General features: G+C 41.4%; 1 protein-coding gene across 7 annotated transcripts in view; it reads right to left on the reverse strand.

The window, feature by feature from the left end:
• LOC126320879 (rho guanine nucleotide exchange factor 12) overlaps positions 1-13,277 on the reverse strand; it is a 1,029,890-nt gene that overhangs the window by 261,168 nt on the left and 755,445 nt on the right. For all 7 annotated transcript variants that reach the window (XM_049994132.1, XM_049994128.1, XM_049994129.1 and 4 more), the window contains one exon: positions 10,675-10,750. In XM_049994132.1, the coding sequence (XP_049850089.1) occupies positions 10,675-10,750 (76 nt within the window). The remainder of the gene's footprint in view (positions 1-10,674; positions 10,751-13,277) is intronic.

Here is a 13,277-nt window from a genome sequence, read left to right on the forward strand (position 1 = left end):
TGCTAGTGGAATGGCAAAGGAAATGACTGCGTTTTAGAAGGTACCCTCCACCATACACCGTATGATGGCTGCGGAGTATGCATGTAGGTATAGATCGGTAGTAGAGCAAACTAATCACCTCAGATTCTGTTGCTGGACGGCAGTTCAGCAACTGGCTACAGCGGTCTGTATGTATGCATGTAGGTATAGATCGGTAGTAGAGCAAACTAATCACCTCAGATTCTGTTGCTGGACAGCAGTTCAGCAACTGGCTACAGCGGTCTGTGCGTGCTGGATTGGCTCACCCTAAACACTCTTTCTAACGTCGAAAACACCGTCATAATATTTTCAGATGTATTAGCTAACCGTGCCCTGCATGAAATTACCCTAGGTATAATTAGTTCCGTGGGCAAATAAGCATGTAGTATATTGTTCGCATCGCAATCTCAAGTTACGGAATGGTGTAAATATATGTCAGTAATCAGTGCCACCCCAACCGCACACAACGCTCTTGTTTTCACATTACGCAGAGGCTCTTGGCGGAAGTCATTTAGGTTTCCATGTCTCCAACGTCGATTGTTTCTCGGTAAGTGCAGCTGTGCGACGTAAGAGAAGGAAGTCTTGCCACCGTCCACGGTCTACGGAAGTCAGTAAGTCCGAACAACAGTATGTGGATGCGCTACCACTGCTTTGACAGGATTCAGACGAGTCTATAAAGTGTTAAGTGGCGCTGTGATCATTTCTGGTAAAATCGCGCAGGAAATTTAACCACGTAAAAATGGGAGGCATAGTTATATGTATGGTGCTTATCACACACTTTAACTGTGTAGTTGAACAGAGGCTTCCATTAGTACCTAATGGCAACGTTCGTTTCTCTCATTTGTAGCTGTACCGTAACTTCGGAGTCCTTTATTTATCGACAGAAGTGTGGGAATCAGCTTAACTGAAAAAACCGCTCAAAGCTACAAAACGTGGAAGGTTGCCGTTCCGCTTATTGTCAAAAAATACCACACCCATTCTCGTAACGGAGCGTATTTACTAACAGTAAACAAGATGTCAAAGAGAGACTTCCAGTTTAGGAAAGCACAGTTAATGAGGAAGTCAACAAATTTTGCTCACTTATTCCGCAGATGAGTCCTACTGATACAAGTGCCCTGGTTCGAGACTGAATTTAACGCCAATGGCTCCCTAGGCTGAATGTGGTGGGAGCGCTGTGCGAAAAACTTCGCGATGAGTAATTTCCAAAAGCAGTGCCTTAATCATTTTTTTTCAATTAGAAGCCTAGAACCCAACATATAAAGTTTGTTATAAAATGTTGTACAAATTTACTGCACAAAATACGATTTGACGTATTGATGGAATAAAAACTAAAAGAATTTTCGTTTGGGACTTCCGTTCCTTACAGTTTTTACAGACTGCGTTTATAACGAGTATTGCTACGGTCACAGCTTTAGTTCAGTTCCGATGTTGCTCACCTACGAAGATTGGTACAGTAGCCACGGAATTTCGCTACAACCATGTCTACAACAATCGTAATTCAGTAATACGGATTTTGACAAGTTTTTGGGGTTGTTTCCATTGGTAGTAAAATAGTTACTACAACCAAAAATATTTTCTTTAAAAAATACAATCGTATCAAAAACAATGTTCTTTAAATTTTGGATTTACCGTTAAAACGCTCAGCGCGGCCGCTTTACTTTGCTACGACGCGGTTCGTCAGCAAGCCATCTATCATATGCTATAGACTTCAGGTATCTTTCAAGTTCCACACAGTGTTTTGTGAACCAATGAAGTTACGTGAAAACATGACAAAAAACTGCGCGGTCGACAGGAAGTATGAGAGTTCTGGTTTGAGTGTAACTGCGTAAATCAGAAATCGCACTCTTTAAACCCCCCAAATTCCGTTAATCATCATTCTCCAAGTCTTGGCGATATTGGGAACTGAAATGTCAGTGGAACTTTGACGAGAAGAGTGTGGTTTGGTATGTAAATGCTGACATAGTGCGTATTAGATATCCACCGAAAAATGTAGTTGTCACGACTGCAGTATGGTCTTCACCTCACGATTAAAACAAAAATATTTTTACTACTTTAAACTTCCATGGCGTGGGCACATAGGTTGCAGTTTGTGTAGAAAGAGCGTGAATGTGGGTCTGGCCTAGTTTCGCAGGAAGAAGAGACCAAAGACGAGCTATCAGGGCTGCGGTATTGATACGTGCCCCCATCCCCCGCCGCCGTCACTAGGCACTGGAGGAGCTTATGTAACCAGAGGCAGCATCGCGCTAGGAGAGGTACCGCGGAACGCAGGAGCAGGCAGAAAGAGCCTAGCACCTGCGGCGGTCTGACGTCAGTGACTGCGGCGCTGTTGACGCGGGCAGCTTCGGTTACTAATTTTAATTGCCGCTCCAGTTTCCCGCGCGTGGTCGCCGCCTCTAAACGGCTCTCATTAAGCGGAATGCTGCTCGCATTTCGCCGTGTACACAGAGGCATCAATTAACGGATGGAGGCAGACCCCATCACGCTACACGTGCAACGGGACGGTCATCTATTTAAAACAAAACCAACGGTCTTGACAAAATTGTACCCTGAAAGTCGACATAGCACTACAGTTATTATTATTATTATTATTATTATTATTATTTATTATTCGAGCCTCTCAGATTCCTTTGACCTGTCTTTCCTTCAATTAACGTATATCTTTATGTTTATCAGTAATGACTAAATTCAAGGAACCAACGAATCGCTGATCTTGCTGTCTTAATATTACTTGTAAGTGAAATGAGTGTATTTAGACATACGTGAACAGGAAGACAACTCTCAACCGTTTTCGATGAAAGCGCGTTCGAACATTTTAAGCGTTCTTGTGTACTTCGTATGGCGCTAGAAATCAAGGATTCCGCACCCATGCTAGTAAGGGCATTGTTTAATAAGCAGGAAGTCTGTGGATCGAATCTTGCTTCCACTACTCATTTTATTTCATTCCCATTTAATTCTAACAATCCACAAGCCACGAAATTGTATGATGACTGAGCAGCGTTTACGAATGCAACGTAAAATTGTTTTGCAACAGGCACACTGAAAAAACCATGCATATGCAAACATTCGGCTTTCATTATAAGTGCTGTATATCGAAATCACTGTTCCTCATGTTTGTATGTTAGTATCATCCTAATTCGTACGGTGCTCCATACGTTACACGTAATTTCCACTCAGGTACATAACATAAATAAAATTACTATATGATATGGTTCATAGTTGTGTCCAATTCTCTCCCTTTCCAAGACTAAGATTATGGAAGTAATAGATGTATTATAAAATAAGGACAGTTTGAGCCGTCATAAAAAATTATGTGGAAGGAAACGAAACAAGTGCACGCAGGGAAATTCGACCCATGGGCCTCGCGCTCCTGAAACTAATCGCGTAACATGCTCGGCAAGGTACTTCTCGAGTAGCTTGAAGGCACAAAATACATTAATTCGCGTATAATTTACGCACTCGATTTTCTCGAAATGGGTAAGAGTTGCGTTTTCCTGTTCAAATGTGCTGAAGTTCACGTGATGTCAATATAAATTAAATCGGTGATGGGAAGTTCGTGAGGTCCCCTTTTAGCCAACTTAGGTTACACGTTCGTTGACTGGTTCTCAGTATTATTTTGTTCTCTGAGCCATGGCAATGTCCTTCATATCAACGTCGATACTTCGTAATGTCGCGATGGACGTCGAATGGGAGGCGTTGACAATATTACATCAGCGCAACGTACCAGACGGGGAAATGAGGCGGCGGCTTCTAATTCCTCGTATTGCACACATTGGACCTTAATTTCTAGCCTTCCTACAGCGACTTTGAAGAGTGTATTTGGCCACCTGGTGATCCCTCCTTTGCTTGTCGGAGACGCTGACTGACTTAACGGTCTCTGGGCGCGTACGTAGAATTCTAGTTGCGTCCACTGTTCTCACTGTGGACTAAGCGTTAGAGTGTGTGTGCTGTACTGTACTGTACTGTACTGTACTGTACTGTAATTCCGCTATACGTTTACGTGTAAAATATCTGACGTTATCTGGTGCATTTTGGTTTGATAGCCTTGCTTATTTTAAGTAAATGTGTTTCAAAAAGATTATCTCCGGTGCACTGGCCAACCTTACAAAAGTCGGTTTACCTACCCCGGATTTATATCAAGTGTTCACTTATCAGTAGACTCGGTAACTTACTGTTTGATGGCGAAATTCTTTTCCTGGTCTCCGGTGCTGATTTTGTTGGTAAATATTATATATGGAGTTATCTACATTGTACTTCAGTTTCAAAGGTGAAATATTTCCATTACTCCGCTTGTGATCGGCAGTACAATGTGAATCCATGTAACACCCAAGTTACGGTTTGTCCGGAATCTCCAAATTTACTGAATTCAGCAGAAAGTGTAATTAACAAGACGTAGCAGCTCATGAGTATAGGTTACCCTAACCGCCTGATGGTTTCATTGTTATTTACATAATGGTAAAAGAAAATGAAAAAAAAATCAGAACATATACGAAAAATATTGTGAGGAAGGCATCAGGAAACAGAAGAACAGAAAAAAATTATGATCTAAGTAGTAACACACAACTACACAAGCAAGAACGAAAAAATTGCATGAGCAATTAGAAAGAGATTAATACTCTGTGGACACATCCAAAGAATGAGTCCTGGCAGACTCACAAGGAAAAATGCACAGTGTTGTTAAACATTAAAAGGAAAATCCAATCTGCTTAGGGAAGTGCATGAAGACCTAAAAGAAAATGGCGTAAATAAGAAAATGAATACGATACAAAAAATAGAGTGCGAAAACAAATCGATTCCAGAAAGATTACAAAGAAGAGGGACAGCATAAAAAATTAAAGAAAAATCAACTGCTGGAGTACTGTAGAAAGCTAACTTCGTGGCTTAACCATTGCCCTTAGCTGGTCTATAACGAAAGAGGAACACTAAAGAACTCCTGGTAAGTGACAACATAATACCGACGTGTTATTAATCCGAAGACGGGGCACAGCTGATAGTACGTTTATCTGTGAGGCAGTCAGGTAGTAACAAATATCCGACACGATTGCCCTTGTTTTGTTATCCACAAAATTGTCGGATCCTCAATGAAACAACTTGATGGACACAAAAGTGATGAACTGGAGTGAGGGAAGCCAATTTTTTTCCCCTTCTTGTTTTTCTGAACTCTAGGTGAATCGCCTGAGTCGCTCATCGTCTGGAAATATGAAAGACAGCAGCTAGTGTTACAGCGTGCTGTTTTCTACTTTGGAAAGTGCGCTTTCGCAGCAAATTATTGCAGTAAGTCTCCTTCAAGTACTGTTTCGAAACTGTATACAACGGTGAAGCAATTATTACGCGGCTGAACCTTTTGAAGTAGTCTTGATGCTTACTAACTTTAGAAAAGCGTATTTTGCCGTTTTTGTTACCGAAGAAATATCAATTATTTCCCGAAGGCACCGCTACCACGAAACAAGCAACTGGACGCCTATTGCGAAATGCACAAGAAACAGATAGCCAGAACGATTTACAAAAATATTTCGTTACTGGAAATAACACAAACATTTTTGTTGATGCCACATGTGCTGACAAGAAAAGGCATCAGTACTTTTGTTGAGCTGTCTGCCCTTGAAACGAAAACTATTCGAGTATTGTTTGGTTATAAACTGTGACGCACAGAGGCTAAAAAACACCCGATGTTTCACGAGACATTTTCTTTCTTCAAGATTACGCGAGCACGTTCCATTCACTACTAAATAAATAATGCAACTATGCATCCAAAAGATTGACGTAACGCAGATTACATGGTTTCGTCTGCTATCAGTGAAAATCAAACGGTTCTGCGTACTTTGAGAATTACCATCCTATTCATCATCATATCCTCGACCTACTAGGCTTTGCCTGTTACACCTGCTTACAGAATTTAGTTCCACTCCTCCCATCCGGTCTCGAGTCCCCGTGTTTCCTCGTGCTGTTAGTTTGAGTTTCTGTTACTTATTTTTGCTGGTTTGCTCAGCCTCCTTATGATTATTGTGCTTTTTGCATTTCTTTCTGCATCATTCTATTTCATCATTTGGAGACATAATCCTAATTAAGCCCTTGCTTGTATATTTAAATTTTTATCTTGCCTGTGTATCCTCCTACTTGTCCGTACTCTTTATTCGTAGTATGTCCTGTTTTGTTGCTATCCAAGCCTTGCTTCCATATAAGGGGGCAGCCAAGTGAAAATGGGACACATGGAAAAAAGTAAGTAAACTGGTTATTTCAAATGTAATCGCCGTAACTGTTACCGGTAATACGTTTACGCCACTGTGAGACAGAACGGTTAATACCTTCATGGAAGAATGTTTACGGTTGCCTACGAAACCATGATTGTAGCCAAGAATGTCTTCCTTCAGGGCTCCTAGGTTATCTGAATTGCATGGGGAGCGATCGCAACAACATAGAAGATGTTTAAGGACTCTACAGCGAAACTTCTGCAGGGTATTCGAAACAACCTTGGCAACACGTGGATCCTTTACACGGCGTCCATGCAATCCCAATCTCTATGTATTCGATTTCCATATTTTTGGAGCTATGAAGAGGAACATTGGTGGCCGTCGATTTGCTTCGGACGAAGAGGAGTACGCCTGGGTATAATCATGGTTACGTAGGCCACCGCACATATTTTTGCATGAAGGAACTGACCGTTCTGTCTCACAGTGGGATAAATGTATTAACAGTTACGGCGATTACTTTTGAAATAATAAACAGTTTACTTACAATTTTCACATCTGACTCACTCTCGTCAGACTACCCCTTATACATTAGATCTGGAAGTGACCGTGTTTACCGCGCCTCCATGCTCAATGAGAACAGCAGTAAGTGGAAACATTTACAGAAGACGTTTATTCGTCTCGCAAACGTGCCTGCTAATGATTATTAGGTGCTAGGACAACTGATAGAATAGAGGGGATGACATCCGCTTTTCTCAGGCAATGCTTTCCCTAATGTTTTTAAGGGTGAAAGGGACTGTATTTTTTTCTACTTGTATTCATTTACTGTGGATAGGACTTCCAGCTTTTTCGGCAAGTGGTACACATCTACATTGTAATAATTCTAACGAAATAAGGAAGTATAGTAGTTCAAATACGGTCGAACCCGACTAATACCCAGTTCATTCGTCCATCAAAGCACAAGAAAATTCTCAACAGACGCTGGAAAACCCTTTAATAACACTGCAGTATTTATTTAAGTGCAGATCCATGTTTCTGAACCGTGGACTTGCGTAGACGAGATGTGACTGCTGATGGTACCCAAAAATTAATCTTCAGTTGAATGAATGCGCAGCGGTTAACTGCATCACAGGGATTGTGCAAGCACGAAATTTAATTCTACGCAGAAAAATGGGCAAGACTAACTAGTAGAAACCAATAAATACGAGCGTTTCGAGAGAACTGTGCTTATTTTAGACAGCCTATAGACTAATTCGAATTAAAAAAATCCGTAACATGCGTACAATTTTTAGTCTTTACAGACATACAGCTGCTAGACTGTACCCCTCAAATACTTACAGAAGGTGTAAAGCCGAAGGTAAACGACTCAATTCAAAATTTGGTTTCATAATTGCCACCTCTGACCTCAATGCATCTTCCGAATCATCTGACATCACTTTTAGCTCTTCCGAGGGCAACTCTGTATGCAATTCGAACCAACAGTTCATCACTTGTGTTGACTTTCTCGTTGCAGAATTCGCCTTTCAACTATTTCCGACAGGCAAAAATCTGAAGAGAACGTGGGTTATACGAACTGAGCCGTGTACAAGTGTTACCACAATTTAAGTAATACAGATTCATTGTTGCACAATAAACGGAGCACTACGAACAGTGTTTCAGAAGAACCATTTATCCACAGGTCGCTTACACAAAGAGACAAATCAAATCTTAAGGTAAGCGCTACCTAAACACCACTGTCAAAGTACACCAGTATGGAATGATAACTGATTCAATCTGTCTTTCCGGAGAAGTGACTTAGTAATGCACTTCTCTGTCTGCAATACCAGGTCAGATCATAGGCGTCTGAAGTTATAAGCTCACTTGTGATGGAGAGCCTAGCACCCATATCAACAGCATTCAACGACACTAGAGAGAAAACACCGTCGCTAACAGGTGCTCCAGAATAAGTATGAAATGGATGGAGAAAAAGAAAAGCACTAGAATGAAAGATTAATTATCTGAGAAGAAATCTCATCAGCATTAACAACAAGCCGCTGTACGCCTAATACAAAAAGGAGTAGGTTCTTACGTAATTAAATTTTTCGGTTGCCCTAGTCGCAGATATTTTTCCTACAAATTATTTCCAACGGCCAAAAATTACATGTTTCATATTGTTGTCGGCAGAAATACTGGCTAAATATTGTCAGAAAATCATGAATCAGAGTTGCCGAGACGGAAGTTGACAAACACGATAACAGCCCGACACGAACTGAAATCCATCGTGCCGCCGGAACGTGTCTTGGACGCTAGCTGAATTCCGATATCAAATTCAGTCAGGACTGCCAATGCAGCCGCCGTTGTCATGCCTCTGCTTGAAAGAGCGTTGCATCGAAGGGCCGGTGGACTTTACGTTAATGACTTCTGTCTAAGCTAGGGTTTTACGAACTGAGGGTTGTTTGCATAAAGAGGACCTGAAGCTAAGGAAGAAATAAAATATGGAGAGTTTACCGATTTGGATAAGGATGACTGAATTCTCTGTTAATGATTGACGTGGTGTCTATGGATCAGTGTATTTGGTACTAAACAGGGTGGCGCGCGCGCGCACGCGCGTGTGTGTGTGTGTGTGTGTGTGTGTGTGTGTGTGTGTGTGTGTGTGTGTGTGTGCGCGCGCGCGCGCGCGCCCCATGTGAGTGTGTAGTTTGTTACCTATGGAAGCTCGTCGGAAGTGGATAAAGGCTTATCAGGAGCTCGTTGATCTGTGTTCAATAGTTTAACAAATATGTAGCTAAATTAATGCGTGGCCGCCCTCTTAAAAATTACATACACGAGAAAATTCTGAAACTGTACACACAGATGAGAAGATCATAAAAGAGCGTAGTATGCTACAGGATAATTGCCTATTAAATGCTAAACTTTTCGAATTTCAGTAAAAGGACTGCCGAGTTTGGTGACATTGAAATTTAAGTCCATTTTCTTACACCTGTATTTTTTTTTTTTATTTTGATAGTTTCGTATAGGCGCAGACAGCAGAGGTTGCTAGACACGATTTCTAAACGCCCCCTTGATGGAAGAGCATTTACGGTTCTCACAGATCGGACAAGGTGTCTTGAAATCTATAGTACATGAACGAGGTATATACTGGAATAAAAATTAGAACTGTTGGGAAACTGGAATAAATTAATAAATAACTGGTGGAAATGCTATAGATATACGGTAAATAGACGATTTCACCTAAGTTCAGCGACACGATCATCATCACTATAATCTGCAGCAATCCAACGTCACTAACTGAAGTTGAAGTACCTATACCAACGTTACAAACAAAACATGATTCAGAAATGAGACTAGCGATAAACGGATCGCAATTATGGAGAACGCAATAGATGAAGAGAAGAAATTCTGCTGCCTTGGAAGCAAAATAATACGTGACTAACGTAGCAAAGAGGATCTAAATGGCACACTACAGCAGGTGAGTGACCACACCACACCAAAAATAGTCTGCTACTATTAAACGCAGATCTAAATTGGAGACGGACTTCTAATAATGCACGTTTGGAGCAAAGAACTGTATCGAATGGCACATCGAATGTGGGAAACTGTGAAAGAAGAGTAGCGAGGCGTTTGTGACGTGGTATTGCAGAAGGTAGCTGACAATTAAGAAAAAAGAAAGAAATTACTACGGAAGAATGATTGGACATATTTTAAGACATCAGAGGATAGCGATGGTTTTAGTAGACAAACTGAAAGAAATATCGTCGTATTCTTACATGTAAGCACTTTTATCGCTGGGAAAGGTTTTTATCGAACGACGAGACTATGGTAGCCTCAGACAGGCACTCTGACGATCCTCGGGAATCGGACTTCTGAATGTTAAGTCTCTGCGCTGGGAAAGCTGTGAGCGTTTCGAAGCAGTAAATAAATAACTAGACGCTGTCGAAATTGTCTATTGCTCCACATATAGGAAAGTTTGCTATTTGTGACTCCTCTAGATTATCGAAAGTGGCTTTCCGTGCATTGGCGTTAATTTCCATAACGTGGAAAAATGTGTATGTGCTGCGTTACTTCCAGGTCAGTCTATCGGTCTGTGTCAATGGTGGTCATCGTGAATTCATTAAGCAAGCGCGGAACTGCCAATTTCCGTCAATAGCCACATTAGTTACACCCAAGATTGGAACTGTACTGAACCGCAAAGCTTTTTCACTCTGAGCTCTTTAGGGAAATCCGAATGACAGCTGTTTTCAGTACATAACTCAAACTGCCATCTCACGCCGTGTAGTACTCAACTCGATAAGGTATTCATACGTAGTAGTAGTAGTAGTAGTAGTAGTAGTAGGAGGAGGAGGAGGAGGAGGAGGAGGAGAAGGAAATATAGGTGAAAGTTTCGCATAAAAACACTGTAGTCCTGAGACTAGTTCGCGTTGCATCCAGAAGGGGACGTGGCATGAGCAGTGAAGTGCCAATTATCATAGCAACGGAAGTGATGTGTACTCACCTTCTGAACGCGTTCTTTGTAGCTCTCCGACCTGTTGATGGTCGTGTTGGACGGTTTCCGGGGAGCATGTTGCGTGCTGAAACAGACAAAGCGAATCTTTAGGATAGTATCGACAATGAGGTTGATAGCTACAAATGCTGCCAATTTTAAAATGTTTGAAAAACAATTTTACATAAAAAAATTAGCGACAACACACATCTTTTCTCGCAAGTGTTTCTTACCTCAGAATTAGTATTTAATACCTTCGTTATATTCTTTTACTTTTCTCGGGAACTGTTTTCCATATTATTCCTGACACTTTCACAAAGCTATCAGCTTTCCTTGGACGATATTTGTCGACTTATTATTTCTATTTTCTTATGTTATACTCCCAAAGAACTTCAAATTTTCGGCTGTTTTTCACCCTGTGTCATATTTACTATAGGCCTATTCTTTTTTCTAGTGTGACCACCAGCTGATACTTCTTTACATGTTCTTGCAGAACTACTTCCCAAACTTTATGTGCGAGTACACTTGAAAATCATAATAAAATTGGGCAATAGAGGAGAAAAATTGTGTGTACCAGCCAGTGTATCACGTGGAACTCGAGTTTATTCGTAGTCTTAACGCACGGACTTCATGAAACTCAACAAGGTGACGGTAAGGTGCTAGTAGGGGGTGGTAACGGTCAGATCGTTATGCTTGTAACTTTTTCCCCGAATGTACCAGATCTTTATAGCAATACAGTGTGCAGCGTCACTAGCTGTCGAAGTCAACAGGAACGAGTAGCTTCTCTTGCAGAAATTTCTTTGTCTGGCTGGTGAAGAGTTCTGAGCGATGACAACACCACAAGAGGGGTAGTCCTCGATTTACTTATCACCTCAAAAAATTCGTTTTTCTGCGGTCCTCGAATACATTGAAATGGTCGCGCCCCACACTGCTAGAGCAGCCAAAAGGAAATAGCTCAGCCTATCTTCCCTTCAACATTGAGCTGCGCCAAATTGTTTTGGCTCCTCTAGCGGTGTGCTATCGTGCTGTGGCGCGACCGCTTCGATGTGTACCAGGACTGGAGACACACAACTACAAACGAACATAAAAATCATGGAAGTTTACTTTTGAAAGTGATAATTAAAGCTTGCTACCACTGTCTGCCGCAGTAATGGTGCAGACAGTGTTTCACTTAGACGTGGTACTCACTTGGCGCTGCTGGAGCTGGGCAGCCCTGCAGGGAGGCTCCTCTTCCGGTGGAACATGGACACCGCTGAAGAAGGCATCTCAGCCTCCGCCGCCCTCACACATCGTCGCTTCCCGATCCTTCCTGCCTAAGCACACAAGCTTTAGCACACGACTACACACTGCACCGTGTGCCGAGGGAAACGTGCTCCAGTTGCCTCCAAAAGCGACAGGAGAGTAATCGAAATTTGACAAAATGCAACTCCTAATCGCCCGATGAGCCAAATTTATCGGTACAGTCCGATCGTTGTGGGTAAAGTCAATTTCCATTTGAAAACTAACACATTCATGGCTTAGATCAATCGTCGTCATCATGGGAGTGATTTCCGAAGTAGTCACTTCAGGGCACACCTGGTTTGATTTTATTTCTCCTTGCTATTCATATTGTATCTTAAGGACACAACGAAGTAATTCGTACTGTATTACTCTCGCGCTAACTGCGTCCAACATCTTTAAGCTGATAAAACTCGTTGTTACATATGTTTAAACCTAATTTCTCCTCCTTCCCCCACGTAACTCATGCTACCAATGCAAACACTGGAGTTACGCTGTAAACAAATTCTCCGGAAGAAAGAGCACGATATATTTCAATATCTTAATATAAACACCACCCAGCATTTTTATAGACCCTGTGTAATACGAACTACACACTTGCAATGTCAAATGGTACACTTACTATTAACTCAACCCCGCCAAACTAATGAATACAAGCATTGGTTTGCAGGTTAGCGCGTAAAGATGAAGTACGGTAGGGAGCACCGTGTATCCGTGTATCGTGTCTTCTGAGATTGAGATATTCTTTTAACTTAGCAGAATCGCAGATGATATCCGGAGTATGGCGCGAAAGCTAGACCCCTTAATCGACAGTCACAGTAGTAGCCTTAGTAACAAACCCTGGCAAGTTGTGATCCTCGTGCTATGTAAATTTTAATTACCTAAGTTCCGTGTTATAAACTTCTGTTCTTTATTTATATCAGATCAACCGTCCCAAAATGGTTTTCAGCGTCTTTAAGCTAAGAATTAGATATTTTTTTGTAAAACAGTTGTGAAAGCGTTGATTGAGCAGACTCCATAGTATTTAGCATCCGAGCAATAGCACAAATTTATCTTTTAATTTCAAATTAAATCTTTCTAGAAGTTTTTCCATTGTTCCAACGATATTTCTAAGGCAATATTAGAAGCTTACTGTTGGCAGACAAATGGCTGCTCATACATTTAAGCATATACATATCATGTTACAGATCTTGCCGAGATGGGAAGCATTTAACCCCAGACGTTTCATTATCGGGTCTCTTCGGTCACTTTTTATCCGATTTGGCTTCTATGTCTGACGTTGTTCTGTACTTTTGTTACTTTTCTCGGCTGGTATGCTGTCGCACGAAGTCGGACAC

Source organism: Schistocerca gregaria, chromosome 2, assembly GCF_023897955.1.
Source record: "Schistocerca gregaria isolate iqSchGreg1 chromosome 2, iqSchGreg1.2, whole genome shotgun sequence".
In the NCBI taxonomy this organism is placed as follows: Eukaryota; Metazoa; Arthropoda; class Insecta; order Orthoptera; family Acrididae; genus Schistocerca; species Schistocerca gregaria.